This window comes from Psittacula echo, assembly GCF_963264785.1.
Source record: "Psittacula echo genome assembly, chromosome: 3".
Taxonomy (NCBI): Eukaryota; Metazoa; Chordata; class Aves; order Psittaciformes; family Psittacidae; genus Psittacula; species Psittacula echo.
The window spans coordinates 55338663-55360172 of record NC_137736.1 but is presented as its reverse complement, the minus strand read 5'-3'; the positions used below and the strand labels follow the sequence as shown (position 1 = coordinate 55360172).

The 21510-nt window shown below is 40.0% G+C and overlaps 1 protein-coding gene across 1 annotated transcript; it reads left to right on the top strand.

Annotated features, from left to right (window-relative positions):
* Window positions 1-1319: 1319 nt before the first annotated feature.
* Window positions 1320-21355, top strand: XG (Xg glycoprotein (Xg blood group); the record flags this gene model as incomplete). Its single annotated transcript, XM_080613526.1, has 9 exons — window positions 1320-1380; window positions 12190-12231; window positions 12573-12629; window positions 16403-16438; window positions 19016-19081; window positions 20016-20072; window positions 20669-20707; window positions 20987-21106; window positions 21282-21355. 9 exons carry the CDS (start codon window positions 1320-1322, stop codon window positions 21353-21355), a joined length of 552 nt encoding a protein of 183 aa, XP_080469652.1.
* Between the last annotated feature and the right edge of the window lie 155 nt (window positions 21356-21510).

Here is a 21510-nt window from a genome sequence, read left to right as displayed (position 1 = left end):
CTTGAAGATCCAGTATCACCAGGTTCTATCAGTCCAGTTTATGTTGTTGCATCAGTTTTTTGTAGTTAGCATCAAAGCATAAATTCAGCATACACATCATATGGTATGTTCTAGCTAACTGAACTGAAATGCAACTGGGGCCAGCCTGTGCCCCACATCAGACTGAGTCACCCAGCAACATTGCAAGTGTACAGATTGACTGTTCCTATTAGTAGAGTCCTCAGTGTATTTGCAGCCCTAGTCAAAGCAGTGCTGACTGGCCCCCCCACAGCTTAACCCCAGCAAAAGGGAGGACACACACCAGTCTCCCTGCTGGTGCTGGGAGCTGGTGTGATAGCGGCAATCCAGTTCAAGAGACAAGTGTCTCTTGACGTAGGTATTTGCTAGAGACAAGCTATGACAAAACTGAATTTAAATCACGTCAGTGATTTTAAACTGTTCATGGATGGAAGGATGGATGATACTTGTTCATTTTCCAAACCTTTGTGTTCAGACCTTTGGCACTGAGATCTCACTCCATGTAGGATATTTATGTTTAAAAATATATCTAGATCAATGGAAAAATCATGACAGACAAAGTTATCTTCTGAGGACAAGCATCTGCTGAGGAGCTGAGCATGCTTCGGTAGTGCAACATCACTTTTTAAGTTTATAAAATATAACTTTTTTGTCATCCCCCTGCAGACAATTCCCAGGTCTCTGCAAAGCAGATTCTTGGCCTCCATTTCCCCAGTATGGAGACTCAAGTGAGCAGTTAGGACTTTGACAAGATTGCCTTTATAAGCAGCTATTGCTCAGCCAACACCTGAGCAGGGAAGCACCACTTTGAGGACATCTGAGAGATTTTTCTTCCAAGTACACTTCAGAGAAGGCCAGTCTCCTCTCACATGCTGCTTGAGCTCCCAAGCACCACGCCCTGCTTTGAAGGCGAGGATGTCAAACAGGTTGGCTTTCCCTCCGGGAAGGAGGTGGATTCAAAGCACGATGGCTCCCTCCTCATTGGGTGCTGCTGCTGGTTCTCCAGCTTTCCACGCTCCCTGCCTGGGTGATAAATAGATTTCTTAGAGGGCGGGTGGCACCTACGGTGCTGCTCACGGGTTGGCCGTAGCGAGGTTGTTTGCTTTTGTTGCTTGTCTTGTACTAGAAGAGGTTTTAGGGACTTCTCTCTCTTCTGTGGTGCTTGGGTGTGATGGTGAGAGAACTCTTTGAACAGAGCCACTGATTCCAAGTGTCTCCCCCAAACCTTGGCACTGCAGTTGCAACATCTACCGTTGTCGCTTGGAAAAAAACAAGGCAATCAAGGCACTGCATAGAAGATGATGGGAAAACTCAAAAGTATCCTTCTTCTGTGCCTTGGCTTTCTTCTAGTCCATGTAAGAGGTAAGCAACCTTAACCTTGGCTTATTTCTAGGGCATGATTATTAAAATGAAATAAACACAACAAAAACTTGAACCCTAACCCCTGAAAAAAAGTTTGTTTATTTAGAAATGCTTGCTGACATTATTTTTGTTACTTGTTTCACAAGAAGCATTCAAGAGTGTTTAGATAAGTACTTCTGCAGTTTCTAAGGAGATATATATCTCTTTTGGATGATCGCTCATAAAAGCTGTGCTAGTTGGAGTCTGTTTGTTTGTTATAATTTCTTATTACCTCTGTAGTGTTGCTGCCCTAAAATTACTGACAAGCTTGGACCTGAGTATCAACTTTTAAAATGAAAGCTATAAAATGAGAGCTTCCAAGTGAACCTGGGGTTTCCAAAGAGATCCTTAGTCAACTATTTGCTTCATGTTTATACAGCTTTTCTTAGTTATTGAAATGTGTTAGTTATTTTGTAAAAGCAAATTCTGATTCAGTTTAAAGGATGTTCATACCTGCATACTGGTTCTCATGCTTTAATAATTATAAATTAATAATTTATTAACCTTAGCCAACACATTCCTGAATATAGAAACTCCACACACAAGCATACTTTCTTTTTCTCATACAGGGTTAATGAAGAATTGAATATACTTTGTACATACTTTTGATGAATGAATAGCAATTGGGAAAATGTAGTCCTTTCACACTGAGTCATTTTTCTATATTCAAACACAATTTTCTTTTAGGAAAACATTCTGTAAAGCTTTTTTGGCTATCAAACCAAACAGGATCATCCTTGTGTGCATGTGCCACGTACTGTGCTTGTAATCTTTTCTTTTTTGTACATTAGCATTACTTCAGAAACTTGCAGCGCAGTGTTTGACTGCAGCAAGAAGTCATTTACTAATCACTAGTTCCAACATAGCTGCTGCTGCTTCTCCTTCCATCATCCCCAATTTAAATGCAGGCCCTGGGAGACCTTGCAGTGATGGGCAGTGAAAAAAACTTGCCTTAAATTAGTGCCCTAGTTCCATTTCCACAAATAAGGAATTATTTAGAGGTCTTCAGCAAGTAACGTGGTGGAGAAACAGCAGGACAGTAGGACTGTGCTTGGCTGCCCTGTAGTATGTTGTGAACAGCTATGACTCACATGGTTTCTCATCACTGGTATGCAGACTTTCTTGTTGTGGAGGACTGTCTTGTGTTGAATATTTCTGTTCAAACAATCTGAGCATGGGCAAGCCAATTGCCATACACTCTAGCATTTTAATTACAAGGATAGTCAGCCTAACCATTCTTACCTTCTACATGTGCTAATTTAGAGCCAGTTCAGGCATTGCTTTGGGGAAGAAATCATTACTGAAAGATGCTATGGGCTTTGGGCAGTCTTGTAACTGTGGAAACTATTCAATCCACTTTAAAAAGCAAAATGAATTATTATAAGTCTATGGCAACAGCCACTGAATTTTATCATCAAAGAATACATCCCCCCATGTTTCAGGGGACATTTACAGGAATCACTTCTCAGTCCTGATTAAGACACGATATGAGAAAGGATTGGCCATGCTGGTAAAAAGCTGGTCTAAGTCCCTATGATAGGAATATCTGTGACATAATTCACCTTTATATAGGCAGCCTTAATTCTTATCTAATCTTTAATTGTCTCTTCTAACTTCTAGAATCTACTGTGCTACCACATCTAGGGCACACCGCATCATTTCTCTTACCATCTAGCATTTCTTTTATGTCCTGCTATCTTCAGTTAGTTGGCTAGACCGCCTTGACAGACACATCTCAACAGAAACGTGGCATACCCAGAGACCACACTGCACAAGGAAAGTGAGACCTGATACAGTTCAGAAACTTACATGCTCGCTGCAGTCTTCCATACTTTTTACCCACATTCACTGGCTTTTATTTCCAAGCTTAGGCAGGTTACATGTAAGCTGAGCAGCTACAACTAATTTTCTGAGTGTCTTTTAGACCAACCCAAATGAAAGAAACTTCATAGAAACTTCTTCCACTGAAGTTCATGCTAACATGGCATGTTGTTTACTGCAGCTTGGCCCACATGAAGTGTGGTAAGACATGGTTTAGGTCCTAGTCCCCCAGTAACTGAGATCATGCACCTGTTTGACACATACTGTAGGTCCTGTTTGGGCTGTACATCTGTGTGCATACCTGCAGTGGGGCAGCTGTGCGAAGGGCTCTCTCCTTCCTACACAGAGCTGGAAAGCAACTGAGACTCTCCCTAAGACGTGACCGCTCAGAAATGCCCTTCAGGTTCCCAATAGAGATAAAACCTGTACACCCATGGTCTTCAAGATCAAACAATAGATCACATGTTTAGTCAGTACAAAAGTAACAAAGTAACAAAGACAGTGCAAAGGTTGATGATGTTTAAGGTACATTGTTTACTCCATCAGATATTGCATGCTACACAGGTAAAGGGAACAGCATTTATTGCTATCTAGTAAACCACGTACTACTGTCCAGCTGAGGCTTACGAAGATGTTGTAATAACTCAAAACTAATTGTTTTCTTTGTTAATTAGACGGGCACTTTATGGGAGAAAATTACACACCTGTTTGGATTTGAGACACTTTGTGACTTAGTTTTATGAATAAAGTAGCTTTCACTAGAGGTAAAAGACAGAATAGGATAGATGAAAAACACAGTCCTGTTTTTCTGACCACTGCTCCATCAAGCTCCAGTCCTTGCTGTCACCCCATGTGGCGTCCTTTGTGTACATGCTGAAGCACTCAGGGTACCAGAAGGTATATGTAAGACAACGAATTCTTCTGCTGTTGGGCGCCAAAACTATTTCACTCCCAATACCAGAGCTGCTATCATCTGTAGCAGCAGCAGCAGAACTGTTGCAACATCAGGGCTTGGGAAGATCTCATAACCGGTGTGGTTACTCAGCTTCTCGAGTTCACTTTTCAAACACTGCTACCACGTTGCAAGCCTGGTAGCAGTGCTCAGACTGCCTGTTTTCAGTGTGTATATCTCCGTCATTTGCATCAGAGATTGTCAATCCCTTTCCATCACATTGAGGTTAGTAAGTAAACAAATAAATGCCATCATTCTTTCAATATTAAAAATTAATAAAAATATGCTTTTCTGTGGCATTTTGCCTTGTGGTTAGGAAGAGATTCAGATTGTTTTGATTTTCAGATTGCTCCTTTGTTTCCACAAGGGGTTGACATGTGTGAATGTTATGGGAAAATACTATCTAAAATCTCATCTGTAGTACAATATCTCATGACAGCAAGTAGGCCATCCCAGTTGAAAGAAAAGGCATGCATGGGTTATGAAAATATAACACTCCCATTTCCACTGTATGAGCTTTGCCTGAAATCAATGCATTTTTTAATTCCTGAGGAATTTCTTTTAAAAGCTAGATCATACCGATATATTTTCAAAGGACAACAATGCTCCAGATCAAATGAAAACAAAGCCCAGAGTAGGCACTGAGATTAGCAGACAAATTAAATCAAGGTCCTTCCTTACGTCCCAGGTTTTACATCTAGTAGTGGAGGAACCAGGGGTACACGCTCCACACCAGGAGCAGTCCGGAGTTAATGGCAACACAGCCTCCCAGATCACAATCTATACCACATCAAAATTGTAACTCTAACTATCAACTCTAACTCTATCAGGTTACCACCAGCAAGAAGCAGAAATTGAGATACAAGATAGGCATTTTTATCCACAAAGATCATGCAGAACATTTTGCTTCCTGAGCGTAACGGTAACAAAAAGAAGGCTGGCTCTTTGTTCAGAAATGCAACCCAGATCTGCAGAGCATTCTGCATGCCAAGACTCTTGATCTCTGTTTCCTCTGAAGGCTAAGACACCAGATCCTCTTCTGAGTCTCCTGCTTTTGAAGTTCAGATACCAACTGATGCTCAATCACCCTCTGCTCAGGGTCATTCAAAAAGGATTCTTTGTGCACACTGGCAGCATGTGCAAAGGCTTCTTCAGCTCTGTGAAGGGAGCCTGGTTGCTTCTCTCATGTAGTCCAAATGAGATGGGAGGTGACTCCTAAGACTCCACAGAGACTTTGTGGCTGAGCAGACCTGCTTGCTGATGTCCAGCAACTCCTTCCAGCATCATTGTTTTCTAGAAAACATATTCTTAATGATATGAAAGAGAGAAGATGGAGGCCTTGCTTCTTTTCTGTCCTGCATCTTCAACACGCAAGCAAAGAACGTGTATGAAATGACCTGAAGGCCCACTTCGACTTGGCAGATTACTAACTTCTTTGAAAGAAATATAAATAATTATGCTGATGGGCTACGCTGACTTCAGGGGGCACAGATTAGTTATACAAAAAAATCTCTGAAACAAATTCAACCCAATGTTAAGTTCCAGAGTAGCACTACTGACATCTGTGCTACCCATACTTAAAAGCCAAAGGTATTTTGCACATATTTTACCAGTGTAGTTGGGACGATGCAGGGAAGAGGAACAATAAAAGACACTTTGTAAGCAACAGAAATAGCAAAGTCTGGCATCTCCCTGACCTTCTGTATTATCTTCAGCTCCCTCTGTTGTTGCTACCCCACCAGCTGGGACAGCATGGATTAGCCAGCTGATACTTAGGCAGTGAGTGGTCATTGTGAGAGCAGCTGCTGCTTGTGCCACACTATAGGGTTTTAGGGGGAACATTCATCTTGGTCTCTCGTTTGAGCCTATCTCATGTACAGTTCTCATGTAATGTGACCATCGTTAAGCCTCACACTCTCAGACTAAGTGCCTGAAAAGGGCTGACAGCTTCATGAAGCATGCAGGGACAGAGAGAAGCTCTGGGTGAACAGCCCATGCCATGGCCTGATCTCTGCTTCCTTGTGACACAGAGCTGAAAACCTGAGGTGCTCAGATGAATGGTGCTGCTTTCTGGGAAAGCCCTACTGTTTTGCTCTGCCTGTAATTTTACAGCATACAAAAGCTTCTTCTGCGCTCACTTTGAAGCAAAACATAGAAAATTATGTATGCTCTGTTTTACATATGCAGGACATATCACGTCATAAATAATGACAGCTACCTTTGAACAGCTGTTGTTTGTCCACAGCAATGTAAACACCACAGAACTAGAAGGTTTTCTTTCATGTTTGATGAAACTATGCTGCACAGACCTAAAGCAGTCCTGCCACTCCTGCTTTATTAATGCATCTTACTTGCTGGTGATTAAATGTGTTCTTGTATGAATAAGTGAGGGAGACCTTTTCATTTCCCTTGAATTCAAACTGTAAACAGAAGTGGCCTAACAAAAAACATGAAGCCAATTATCAGGTCCATATGCTGTGGTCTACAGACTGGAACTTGGATACTAATTACGGATTTTAAAGCAAACTCATTTTCCACCCTAACATCAATGAACTGTAATGGCAGTCATTGTTTATGGAATGAAAGGGCCATGATGGAAAGAAAAGCTACAGTAGCCTCATCGGGAAATATGGATCATGAGTGTATTACATCAAAGAAATAGTACCTGCTCATTGAGATTTTGTCCGAGTGTCCACTCTAGGGTATAAACCTTTATGTTCTCCCACAACTTTTCTCACATGAGTAATTTCCTTTAAACAAACACAGTTCCCGAATAAAGTTGGACTAATAAATGGGTATGTTCTGAATCACATACCTGGGAGGAAACACTCCATTTTCTCATTACAGGGGAAATATGTCTCATGATTGTATAATAATCAGAAATGATCTTTGCAAAGAATAACTTACCATTTCAGCTAAAAAAGAACACAAAATGGGTCCCATGAGTGACTTTGGTAGCATATTGTTCCTTTTCAGAAAATTTTTGTTCTCATTTGTGAGTCACCCACTTCTTCCTCAGTCTCTGCCAGCTTCATAATGTTTTAAGCTCATTGTATTCACAAAGCAATTCATATTTAATCACACTTAAGCAGTATTTTTGTCCTTGTTTTTAAATAATGTAAAATCAACTTTTTTTCCCTTTCTATCTAGCTCACATTTCTAAGTTAGTTGCTTCTAATTTATTTGTAACACAGGTAGTCTCAATGCCCTCAAAGCCCACAATTTAATCATATTAATGAAAAAAGGATTTATCTAACACACATGTACATATATACATTTAAGATGTATGTCCACACACGGATATACACATAGAAACACATTTTCTCATGGATCTTAGCTTCATTTTTAATACCAGACTGTGCATATTAAATGCATCAGAAGTTAATTTCATTTGTCTCATAACCTGACTCTCATTTAGCAATATTCATGATGACTTATTTAAATGTGCGGCATTTTAATGGCCACAAACTGTGTTCATATGGATCCAGTGCAGGACTGAGCCTACTTATGGTGATTATAAAATTGCAGAGGGTTGCCGTAGTAGCTTTTTGTCAGAAAACTTTTGACTACATTTATAATGATGAATAGGTAACATCCACCTGCAGAATCCAGCTTTCTTCCTCATAAATCCTCCTCAAAAACTGGGACCTCAGACCCTTGTGATCAGTCAGCTACACGGGTAAAGGGTGATGGATCCATTTAACATTTAGGTCACAAATTAAACCATAGACAAAGATGCTGCTGTCTGCATGTTAGTGACTGGATACCTGGGACACGTTTTTGGAAAAGTAATGTTGTAAAAAGTTTGTGGACATTAAATGCACATGTGCTGGAGGACATGACTTTGTAGGGTGCTGTCTTGGTGGGGTGGGACAACCTCACTTCCATGACGCTTCAGCAGGATGTGTCTCGTATTCAAGGAAACTTATTAAAAGCTGGCTTAGGATCTCTGCAACAAAGAGCAACCATAATAGTCTCCATAGTAGAACAATTAGACTAACAAGGATTTTATGTCACTGGCCTTCCACACATGGTATTATAAAGGCTTACAGAAAGTATGGGCATTAGTGAAAGCAAATGACCTGCCTGGAAAAATCTTACCTGTGAAAAGAAATCTAGCAACTTTGACATTTAAACTACTATGTTTTGATGTTTGGCTTTATGAAGTCTATTCTCCCCTGCCTGGCTGCTACAGAGAGTCTACTGTTACCTATGTAGGCCAGGTCTACTACACAGTTTTTTACTGGCACAGCTACATGTGTTGGGTGGGGATGAGGGAATTGCATCCCAAATAAGGCAGGCAGTGCCAGCAAAAATCTTGCTGGTAGTTTAGTTCCTTGTGTTTGATCAGCTAGTATAAACATGATTAAAACAGGTCCTTCTGCAATACAAACTGTATATGATCTGGAAGGCTTGCTGTCTTAGCTTAGTGCTTTCTTATTTGTAGATAAGGACTGTTTTGTGGTGTCAGGCAGGAGCGTAAAAACTTTTCTCAGATTCTCTGCTGTGAATCATTGTGGACCACCCAAGAAAAACCACCACTGCAATAGTTCCATTTCTTTGTAAAAACAGGGATACTCCCAGAAGAAAGGCCAAGAAGTGATGCCAAGAAATAACATACCAGCCCAAAGCAGTAATAACAGATAACTCTGAGATAATGACTCCTGCATAGCTATATCTCTTAATAAATTTATCCGGGTTAAAAAAACCAAACCAAATAAAAAGAAATCCCAAACCCAAAACAACAAGAAAACCCAATCAACCAAGACTACACACACACACCCCCCTCAATAACAACTACACACCAAAAAACCCCAACCAAACAACCCCCCCAAAGGAACAAAGCTGTTTTTTCCCCACTGAAATTCCTTCTATTCTCATTTTCATAAGTTTCCAGCTGTTTCTATTATGGAAGCTCATCCAAGGAAAAAAGGGCCATTTTTGTTTGTGGAAAATTAATTTCTTTCAGTCTGTTTGTTCTGTGGAACAGCTTGACTAATTTATTTCCATTGTCATTCATCTTCACAGTTCCCTGAAGTATCCAGTTCCTATTGAGCTAAATATTCTTGAGCCTCTAAATGTGATTTTGTTTGTAGACCCACCATTTTGTGGATGAAATCTGGGCTGTTCAGCTATTTAACCATCTGTTATCCTCCCAAATTAGATTCTTTAAATGTCTATGTGCAGTCTCAGAAATGGTAATGAGCATTTAAAATTCAGCTCCACAAGATCTTACTCCTTGTGGTTGTTTGATGTTATTACCAGAAGAAGCTGGGATGGAAGTCCAAGCAATCTTTTGGTTTATTGGAATATCGTTTACCATGGTACACAGATGTCAACATACAATTTGCCCATCTGTCAAGGTTTATATTTACAGAGCCAAAGAGATTTCAGTATAGACTCCCGTCTTACTCCCAATCAGTCATTCTGTGCTGGTGTCTGGGGGTTTTTATTACTTGGTTTATCATCAGATATAACTACCCCAAACCAATCTGAATAATTCCTGCAGATTTTCAGGCTTCTTTTTTCTATTCTTAAAAATCTGTAGTTGTCTTCTGTTTCTCCTTTGCAGGCTTAAAACACCACCTCTTGTCTTTTCTCACCTATTTGATAACACAGCAGACCTGACACACAACAGGAGAGGGAAATATTGGTATCATACAGAAAGGCAGATAGTAGTAACTGTTTCAGTCTGCTGCTTTGCTCTGGTTCTCATATAATTGGGAGCATCTGCATCATCTTGCTTGAATTTCATAATATCTTTTGATGAGATTCCTCCTATTTATTTATTTTTTCTTTTCTCTAACTTCAAAGAAATATTTTACCTGGAATTTTTCCACAGTCTTCCTTCACAAGACAAACTTGTCACATTCTCTTTACAGCAGTAGGACCTCTGTAGCTGCTTTCCATATCGTTACTTCCTGCATGTCAGGGCCTGCCACAAAGGAGCTGGTTTGGCCAACAGCTCTTTAGTGTTACAGAATGATTCCTCATGACTCAGTCTGATGAGCAATGGTTTGAGCCCTGCTGATGGTGCCCTGCAGCAGCAGGGCTCAGGTCAGATAACCTCTGTCAGCACTTGGGACGCCGATCAAGAATGAAGATTTATCCAGAGGACAAACCTGAAGGACAGTCAAACTTCTCGTGCTGCTGGCACTGAAAAAAATGCTTCAGAGAAATATAATTTGACCAGATTAGTACAGGCAATGCCATGACATCATCCTGTGGGTAGGGGAATATAGATCAAACTAGCAACCCAGCTAAGGACCCAGTCCAAAGGTTACTGGACTTGGCAGGGTTAGCTGAGCAGCCGGGGCAGAGGAAGGAGAGGTTGTTGGACGAGCTGGCACGCCAAGATCAGTTCAAATGTATAAGAGATGAAATGCTACACTGATAACATTACAGGGAAAGCCTTATGCTGTTATCTGCTTTTCCTTTCCAAACACAGGTTTGTCATAATGTACGAGAGGGACAGTTTTGCTTCAAAAGTCATTCACTATTCTGCATTCCAGCCTTGTTTTACCCTTTCTGTCAGACACCAACTATAATTAAGTTCACAGACTTACATGAAAATCCTCACAGGAATCAAGACATTCCTACTTTATGCTCCTGCACTGATTGCTATTTGAGGCTGACACAGTGTTTCGCCACTGACAATGAATCTTCCCAGGAGCTCTCTGACATAGGTGAGAGCTATTAATCAGGAACAGTGGTTAGTGCGAAGAATGTCATGAAGACAGACAGTGCCTGTCAGGAAGAGAGGGCTGAGCTGAACTCAGAGCGCTGCTGGAGAACCTCTGATGGCCTCTCTCTGTTCCTCGGTTTCCCCTCTTGAGCAAATGATACCTTTCTTGGGGGCTGGAACCAAACGATCTTTAGGGTCCCTTCCAACCCAAACCATTCTATAATCCTTGCTGCAAAGTGTTCAAGCCTTACCAAGAAAAACACTTTATTGAAGAATTAGGTATTAAGCCACTTAGATGGGATAATAAACAGAGCCTGATCAAGAGGCTCACGCAATAGAGCACAGTAAAACATTTCTGCTTAGGGAAGCCATGGCACATTGTGACTTTTTGTGGGTTTGTACAGGCTAATCTTGTATTTGGTGCGCAAACACGAGGATGGTGAAATTTCAGCCTGGATGAAAATTAATGGGTATGTACTCTGCAAAGAAGCATTTCAGGAAGGCTGGTTATTAAAGGGAAAGTGGCAGATTGTAGAGAGTGGAAAGTAAAACTCAGATGAATAGCTGTGTTTGTTTATTTCAAAATCATATACTTCAGTTTTTACATTTTGAATATTTTCCAGTTTCATTTGCCTGCTAACTCCAAATGTCAGGATTCTAATTGCCCTGCTGTGACATTTAGTGACATCATTGTCACCTAACACAGAACAGGAAGGGTTCTTTTCTCCACTTTCAGGTTTTTTAAGGTACAGTGGAAAATAAATTAGGTAAATACATCTTTATAGCCTTTACTTGCTGGCACATGTTACAGGAAGAGTATAAGAAAGAGCTGATTCATGTTACAAGGGATCACAAGGCAGACTTGCCAGTAAAGCTGAGCTAGTAAAACAATAATGAAGACATAAAAAATTCTCACCTAACGATTCTGGTTTGCAAGTACCGTGCTGAATGCTACTTTCAGCTATCTCCCAGCAATAGACCTTGTGACCCTGTGCCCTGTAACAGGCAACCTGTGTTCTTCAAAGGCACGTTTGCACAGACACTGAATATGGATAACAGGAGAAAACAGCATCTCTTTGAACTATTTAAACAAGTAGCTTCTTTGCATTAGATCAGCCCATTTCTCATGGTTGTTCAGGACTACATGATGCTGCGACAACAACTGACATCTTGCTCTGTGCCAGCCCCTGTTTGGATGGGTTTTTCTTTTGTCTCTTACTGGTGTTCTGTCTTTGTCCAGAGCCATCAGACCTGAAGGTCATGGAACCTGCCCTCTGACTTAGTCTCTTTCCTTCTGTCACCTTCCTCCTAGGTCAACGTGATTTTGATTTAGCTGATGCTCTTGATCACCCAGGTAGGTAAATCTCCTATCCTTATTTTACCATGGCATTTAGACCCAATAATATAACTTAAGTCCTTTTCTTTGAAGACTGGAATATGAAGTAGCTACCACTGAAGTTAAAGATACAAAGAACTGAGAAATGCTATATTTCAATGCTTCTTTCATAAATTGAAAGTTTCTCTAAACCAAACAAACAAGAAAGGCTTTGAAAACATATCCCTTAATTTTTAGCTGCTGCTGTGATACATAAAGATTTAGTGAATGAAGCTGTCTAGATTTGCAGATACCTTCTTTTGTGAAATTGAAAAAGATTAAGCTGTTATTGTTTATTGGTATGTCATTGTGTCCCACAGACGACATAATTACCAGGAAGCCTACAGTGATCAGAAGACCGACAAGGCCTGTGCTGAGTAAGTAATGAAGACATAACTGGTCATAACTTATTTTAGATATGTAGAAACTGTCTCCCATGAGATTCATGATCATATTCACTAAAGTAGCATAGCTGAGATCATTTGTGAATACAAACTGTCTTCTATATGTAAAGTAAAAGGGTTATTTTGACAATTACCAATTACATCTCTTCCAGTAAGGAAGGACATGCTGCTTCCAGTAAGGCTTTAGAGTATAACTGGCCAGTGATGGCAGTTTATTTCCTGAAGATCTTCATGCGTTTACAGCCTGTACTGAACTCTCTGAGTAACTGTTGCCAAACATGGGTAACTGTTCTTCCACTCTTTTCTCCATTGTCTTTTCTTTTAGCATAAACGTTCATGTGCTTGATAATGGACTTGGAAAAGAATCAGAAGGTATCTGGGTATTCTTTCTTCTCCCCATGTATTTGCTTAATATTACCTAGTATTGATTACTACAAAGACCTATGTCAGAAAGGAAAAAAGGTTCTGAACAGTGGAGAGAACCAAAAGGTTTTAGCTGCAGTCCTGAGAATGATGATTTTCAATGAACTTCATTATTGTTAAAAAAAACCCCAAACAACAAACTCCAGACAAGAAGAAAACCACACATGCAGTTATGATAGAATTTAATGATAACACAAAGATTTTTCAGCTAAATTGTATTGAAAGAATTTCTGGCTATCAAACAAAATGCCTGAATTTGGAGATGCAGGATAACATTAGCCCACACAACGTCAGTCTTTTTCTGGATAAAGGTTGCGGTAAGTCTTTAGGTACATGAAAGCAGTTACATTCCTATATGATTCTCTGGCTCACTCTTTGAATAAACAGGAGCAGCTTTTTGTGAATGTGGCAGCTGCTAAATCCTGTGAAGGTTGCATTTTTCCTTTCCACTTTGTTTTGCAAAGGAAATCTGTGTTTGGCCTAGGTTAGAAGTGTCTGTTGTAAAACACTGCCAAGCCACTCCCCTCCACTGAGCTTACTGTCCTGACTTCCTTCAAAGTCAGTGGAGAGAAATCAGCATGTCTAGGGATGGTCATATCACTCTAAATGTGGACTTGTTCTTATCCTACTATAGACATTTCAAGTAGGTTACCTGAATTGTGCCCTAAAAGACTCTGTCCTCAGTTGTGTTTGAAGGTAAGCTGGGGATGCCAGTATCTACAGTGAAGCTGCCTCAGTCAGGTGAAAGGAATTTGATTTTTAGGGACTTCAAAATCTGTTAGAGGTATGACTATGAGATGATTACCTACCTGAGTCAACTTCACTGACTCTTGGGAATGAAGAACTCCGTGTTTTCCAGATCATTTCAGGATCTCTTTCAGCACTGAAGAAGATTACAGGGAGTGTAAAAACAATTTAAACTATTTTTTTTTTTTTAAGTGTTAAAAATCAATTACTGCTTTTGGAAAACGCAGAGAGATAATACAAAAGTATGTCTTAGTATCTGCCTAATGCTGCTTCTTAACCTCAGGGTTTCCTGTATGTCTCATTCAGTCAGTATCATTGAGAAATGAGACTGGCTGAGATGATGATTTTGGCTCAGCTGAAGCAATTTACTGTAGAGGCTGTGTCCTCCAGGCATCACTTCCCACACACCTCTGCCTGAGATGAAGCTCTCCTCTTGGCACTTCCCATCTAGTGTAACAACATTCAGCACAAAATTTAATAGAAGGTGATGTTTATTTACAAAACCTCTAAAAAAGCTGGGTTTGCCCACTCACATTCTTCCTGCCATTGATTTAATTCAGCCATATGCTCAAACCCACATACGCATGAGCGCCAAGATGTGTGTGCTTAGGTGGTCTGTTGAGTGTCATGTGTAACATGCTAGCTACTGAGTACTTATGCTGTCTCTGTGGTTATTCTAGATCAGAATTCACAGGCTAGCTTATATACAGATCTTTCACACCTTTTAAGAGTCATCAGCTAGAAGTCATTTTCTTCATAGTCTTGTTTACTTCAGCACTCTGGACCCTAGGCCAGATTGCTGCCTGCTATTTGGTTTTGCTTATTTGGGGTACATAGACTGTATCTATATTGTGGGTGGGCGAACAGGAGAGGTAGTGGAATAGGTGATATGCTGCTACCTTTGGCTTTAGAGTGCCCTTCTGCTTTTCCTCTGATGACAAGTCATCTGTGCTGACATCTTATCAGAGCACAGGCCTGGTGGTTTTGACAGACATGACACATTCCTCAGGTTTACATCTGGAAATGGTGACCTTTATTGCCTGTTCTTTTAACTCTTTGCTCAACTGTTCTACTGGTCCCTACAGACACATGCATCTCCATTTGTATTTCATAGCAGCCTGACATTTCTGAAACAAATCTCTGCATGAACCTTCCAAAGCAGAACCCTACATTTTATCTAACTTCTTCATCTCGATAATAAATTGAACCCAGCTTGCAATTTATTGCTTCTTATTGTTAGCATTTGACAGGTAAAGGTATTTTTGAAATGCAACTCTCTGCTGGCCACACACAGACAGGAGCAATACCTGACAAGAACAAACCCAGTCATGTAGTATGAATTCGATTATTTTCCTGCCAGATTTCCTGGTGACATCAAAACGTTTAGAAGTTGTTACACAACTGAGACCAGATACCGCTCAAAATCAGCTTCCCACTCCCTCTGCATATAAAGAAAACAAGAAGGCAGGGTTCTGCTCAGTGATGTATTTGAATGGATTTTACTGGGGTTTGGGAGTTTTGACGCAATGATAATGGAAAAAAAACCCCAGTTGACTGTCTATCTGATTTTCTGTGGCAACAAGCATCGGTATCAAAATTTAGGTAGATTTTGCCATCTTTTTTCTTCTGATTCATTCTAGCACTCCACATTTATAATAAGAAGGAAAGGGATTCTTGGAGTTATGGCATTCATCTAACATATTTCTTCCTATCACTCAATGACCTTTCAGAGCTCACCATCATTCCATACACACCCTAACGTGTCACCCACATAGTCATACCCACACCAGCAGGTTGAAATGGAGCTCCTCTTGTTTATGCATCTGCAGCTCATAAACACACTGTTTACTGAATGGAAGTTCCATCCCAGGTACAGTGGAACACATGTACAGTGCTGGGGGAATAGTCATTGCCTGTTTGTTCACTGAGTAACATGCACATGCAAACATTTAAGTACATGTGAAAACCTGTATAGCTCAGCCAAAGAAAAGAGGTCTCCCAGTCTCAAACTGGCACATAAGATTGCTTGAAGCAAAACTTTTTATGTCATCATGACACTCACAAAAATTATTTGAGTCATTCTCGCTCCCCAAGTAGGTTTATTATTTCCCAGTATTTGTTCTGAAATGAGTATTCAGTTTTTGCAGTTCAACAAATTAGAGTTAAGCCAAACATTCATACACCAATTTTAACAACAGACATCATTGTTAATACTTAAGTATGTCTAAAAAATAGATATAAATATTTCAACATGGCTAATTTCATTTATGCATTTGCAGATAAAGAGGTATTGATTTGTTTCCATTATGATATTTATTCTGAGCTTATTTAAAGCAGGCAAAAATCTTTTGTATTTTGAGTAGAAAATATTGTTTCATTTTTTCAATTACTGTGTGGAAAAATTCTATAAGAGTTTTCAAGAAAAGTGTAATGCCTTATTTGCATTTGTGGGTCTGACCTGAAAAAGTTGTTTTTCAAACATTCAGTTGTACATTTTCTATTAAAACTAACATTTCACTTCCCTCAAGAATTTTGTGTAACTCACTTCTCTACATCTTCCTCCTTTCCACTTTTAGACAACGATCTGCACTTAGGAGATGCTCTTGGTGGGGGTGAGTATTGTCTTCTTTTCTCAACATAATGAAGGCTTTTTTCCATAGTCTTTTTCAGAAGTCTGCCTAATTTGTGAAAAGAAATTTAGTGATTGGAGGCAGAACTGTGGTAGTGGGAGTCATTATAACTCCTGTATGTGCAGGCCCTTTTCCCAGATGCCATCACACAGAGTGGAGCCAGCAGGATGGGTCATGTTTGGTTGCTAGCAATGGGACCTTGCAGGCTGGCTACCTGTGTGCACTGAAGTCAGCTCCGGTTTACTTTACCATGCCAGGCTGCCACAGTCATGGCTGGGGAAAGGATGTGCTGCCCATTCAGCTGTGATGCACCATTCAGGGTGGTGGCCTCTGACAGCAGGCTGAAGACAACACATGATGGCCGTCATTTCTCTGGCTACCAAAATTGAGTCTAAGGTCTACAATCAGAGGTAACAGTGGAGACAGAGAGGGTTGAGCTTGTTGTAGCTCTGCTGATCACAAATCAGAAATGCAGGAAGGAATGTATCAGAGATGAGTGCTGATGGCACAATATAGCTAAAGCTTGAAGCACTCAAGCTGTTGTAACATGCTACAGTTTCCAAGTGTTTCTATAACATCCAGACCTGACGTAAGAAGAATTCATGGTGCTGTGCTGGGCTGTGTAGATATGGGAAATCCTTGACTTGGGGAATTTTTGCACGACATTTTGTTTAGCATGGGTAGAGATATACCAGGGATCTGAAGTACTCTGGTACATCGAAGTTTCTGGTACATTGAAATTATCTAAAATGCAAGTAGCATTGAATCAAAGCCTAAAATTCCACTTGAATCAAGGCTGCACAAAAGAATTACTTCTCAGCACAGATCCTCTGAATTACAATTTCAGTTGCAGTGGTTTGGTTTACTCGTTTCAGTCTTAGAGATTCATACTATTTACACTACTCTTTCTCATTTCCATGGTTTTCACATTTCCAGGTTCTTCTGTGGCTTTTCATACCTGTGTTTGAATGACATGTTAGCCTGCACTTCATAAAGCTGAATCTAATTTTCTTTATAATTCGTATGTTTATATTGTCATTTCTTCCTGCCTGTACTAATTGTTCCATTCCTGCAAGTTTCTAATGAGTGCTGCTATGAGAGGGTGGGTGTTGATTCAATTATTAATGAATATCTTAAGTATCTTCACTAAAAGTCACCTTTTAATTCGGAGGATGTCAAATGACGTTTTCCTTTATTTCTATTTCTTTGCTCCATCTTCAGTTCACCTTCTTAATTGATATTCATACAGAGTGTAATAGGATTAATGATATCTACCCCACTATCAATAGTTCTTTAGACATATTTTTCACTAGCTATGATATAAAATATATCTTCTTATGATTAGAGAAGACTAAATAAGTGCTGCAGCACCATAAAAATGAATAGTGGGATTAGCAGTTTTCTGCTTTTTTGTGTTGATGAGTCTTAGTTTGTTACACAGAGACCTGGAAGAGAACAAGTCTCTTCTTCTTTTGAATATAGTTAATTGGGCAAAGTCTGATTCAGCAAAGCTTTAAGACTCTCCTAAAATCTATTGACTGCAGCAGGATGAACTCACACAAAGTTAAGCATATATCTAAATAGTTTACTAAATCAGAATCTAAATATTACTCCCAAACAGAAGCATTGCATTTAGCAGCTGGGCAAGAAGAAAACATGATAAAAGGGCATGTGGCATTTATTGAAGGAGAAAGAAAGATTCAAGGAGAGGAAGGGAAACTGGTATTTGTTTCTATGACTTAATTTTAATTTATTCGAGCTAAATTCACTGTCTGGCTCTGAGAACAGTTAAATATGCAACTGAACTGGTTGGGGAAAGGACAACAAAAAGATACCCACTATAGATACACAGAGCAACAGCCCTGGATGTTAGCTTTGTCAGGTTTAGACCTGAGCCAGCTCTTGCTACACCATCACTGTTAGTCCAGTCTGGAAACTACTATTAGTTATCAGATCTCCTGCTCTATCTGATACATCTCTTTATAATACTTTTTGTAAAAATTAAGGCCAAATACTGGCACAAAGTCCTAAACAGCAAAGCTCAAGTCTGAGTTCATTTTGCACTGTTTAAGAGTAGAAAATTCATCATGCACTAGATAAATTCAGCATCTGTTAGATGAAACTAATCTGCAGATCTTATTAATACCTGCTGATACAGAGATAACCAGCTGTCTCCTGCCCAGCTTGAAACACCAGCTTTCTGTCAGCTCTGCTAACTGCACCTCTGACACCTACAATAACACACTGTGCTTCCCAGATGTCAGCATTAAACAATGCTAGCATTTACCAGAAATACAGGAAATATTCTCCTTCAATAGTTTTGTGAATTCTTCTCTCATTTTAATTTTGCAAATGTTCTGTTTTCACTTTCCAACTAGTTTTAGTAGCCAGCTACTTGTTGATATATTGCTTGAGACTTCTTAACTGGTTTCAAGATCCTTTTGTTAATTCACAGGAGGACAAATTAAAAATAGGCATAAAATCTCAGGTTATCATGCTCTTTATTTAGAGCTTTCTGTTTTGCCTCTCCAACCATCTAACAATATTAATTATCAATAGGTGACATCTCAAGAAAACCTTTATACCCACCTCTTCCACCACGACCAGGAAGCCACGGCATTTCTGGTAAGAATATTTTCTCCTAAGAAAATCTATCACAATGAACTATTCTGAGTGGACATTTTGAATAGTTTACTTTCTTATTTCTTTGTTAATAATTTTTATCACCCCTTCCCTTCATCTGCCTTTTGTTGTCACCACTGCTCTTGACACAGAGTTTGGAAAGATTTCCTGAGTTTTAGTGTCAGTACCATAAAGCTTTAGTGGTCTGCCCAAAATGTGGGACACTGACTTCTAAGTGGCATGAGGCCAACACTCATCTTGCTTGCCTTTTTGGTTTGGATATATCTACACTTAACCACTCTAAGGTTCAAATTTGACATCTAGCCACAGGGCATGGGTAAGCTTATATTCAAATCTATACTGAGATATGCATCTGAGATATGCATCTGAGATATGCATCTGAGATGGCCCTGGGACTGGGGAGGTGGATGTAAGCCTGTATTGCTTGTAAGTGTGGCCCCAGACACATACATAATTAAAGTGGAAGTGGCAGATCTACCCCAGCTACCACCATGTATCCCATAATTACTTCTGGTATGACTGTAGTTGTGAAACATGGACAGGCCCTTCTGGAGTCCTTCTGCAGGTCTTCCTGGAAAGGACCCACCAGCTTCCTGCTCCAGGAACTGATGAGATCTGAGATGTCCATATTGTACAAGGATTTGTGCCTCTGAGAGCCCAAGCCCACACATCCCACAGGTGCCAATACAGATGCAGAAAGGCAGAGCACCAACAGTTTTAGTACTCCAGCATTCAGGTGAATTTGAATAAGTGACCATTCAGTGAAAGACCCCTGACCCACTCATCATGTCAAAGCTGGGATTTCAAAAGTCCTTCAGCCCTCCCCAGAACACCGCAAAAGAACCAGACAAGGGAGTCAAAGGGGTTACCAGAGTTCAGACCTTTTGCTATAGAAATCTTAATCTTTATCTTGCAGGAGGTTTTGATGACTCAGATCTCCTTGATGGGAAGCCTTTACCACCGCACATAACAGGTAGCGTTTGCTAATTCTTCTTGCAGCTTCTCCCTAATATTTGTAACTCAGAAGTGGCTGCTTTCGCTTTATCGGTAATCTATTTGTCACTGAAGGCCTAGGACAAGACACTGCTGTTTTTATTTAGACTGGTTGACCTTCTCCACAAGCCATGGCTTTGAGTCTGAACTCTAGCTTATATTACTAAATATTTTATAGCCTTCTGGCATATACCAGAACCCTGCAGGATTTATCCCTTTGAATTCAGCTAGGACAGTCCACAAGCAAGAGTCTTCTGCTGAGAACTGCAAGTAGATGAACTGGGCCTATGATCTTACGCTAAATCAGCCTGTGAGATCAGCTTGATGTAGGCTGTTAAGTATTATTCTGTTTTTAGAGGATAATATTCTCCAAAAATGAAGTGTCAGATGGATGGATGGTTACTTCTCAGGCCAGCACAGCTGTCAGACAGCACTGGAAAGGGAGCTCCTCTCTCAAAGTCCTGCCGAGCTGCCTCCTTTCACCTTCTGTGTGAAGTCACACTTTACTAAGCAAAAACTTTGTTGTCAAAACAATATAAAACATATTTCTTAATGCAACTTCACTCTCTATTCTAGGAGAAGAGGAGCACAATTTCAATCATGGAGGAAACACGGGTATAGTAAATAATGTATTCTTTAATTTTCTTACGATCATCATAAAATGTTAGCCTCATAAAAGTAATACGTACGCTAAATTAGGCTTTAAGACACTTTTTTTTCACACCATCTGTAATGTAACATGATTTCTAGTATTCTGCTTAATTCTATGTAATGAATTTCTAATGTTTCACCAAACAATTCTCATAGTTTGGCAAAAGCACACCTCAGTAGAGAATACGCTTAAGTGAAACCATTTTGGTGTCTCTGAAAAAGAACTCTTTACTTTTTCTACAGATTCAGGATTAATAGCTGGAGTTACATCTCCTATAATTTCTGCTTTTGTAATACTGGTTGTTGGATCCATAGCAGCCTACTCTGCTTACAAGAACAAGAAACTTTGTTTCAAACCACAGGGTAAGACCAAACCAGTTTCCCACTTTCCATGATGATTTAGTGATGGAGTAGATGTGAATTTTATAGACAATTTCAGTGGGGGCAGAAACAGCTCAGGGCTGAGGGCGTTTGAAAATTTCATCCTAAAAACCCTCTATGGTAAGAGATAGTGGTAATTTTAATGTTCTTCATCAAGGACAAGTATACGAAGCGATAACGTGGTCAGAAATTGGATGTAAGTCTCTTTATGAAGAAAACTACATGACATGAACTATCTGCCACCACAGAGGTGACTGACTGTTGTGGCTCTATATGTGCCTCACCTGCGGCACCCCATGTACCTTCTGGCTTGGGGCCCCCATTTCAGCCTTGACCTGGGTGGGCATCCTGCCCTTGCATAGAGGTCAATTCAAACCTTTAATTCA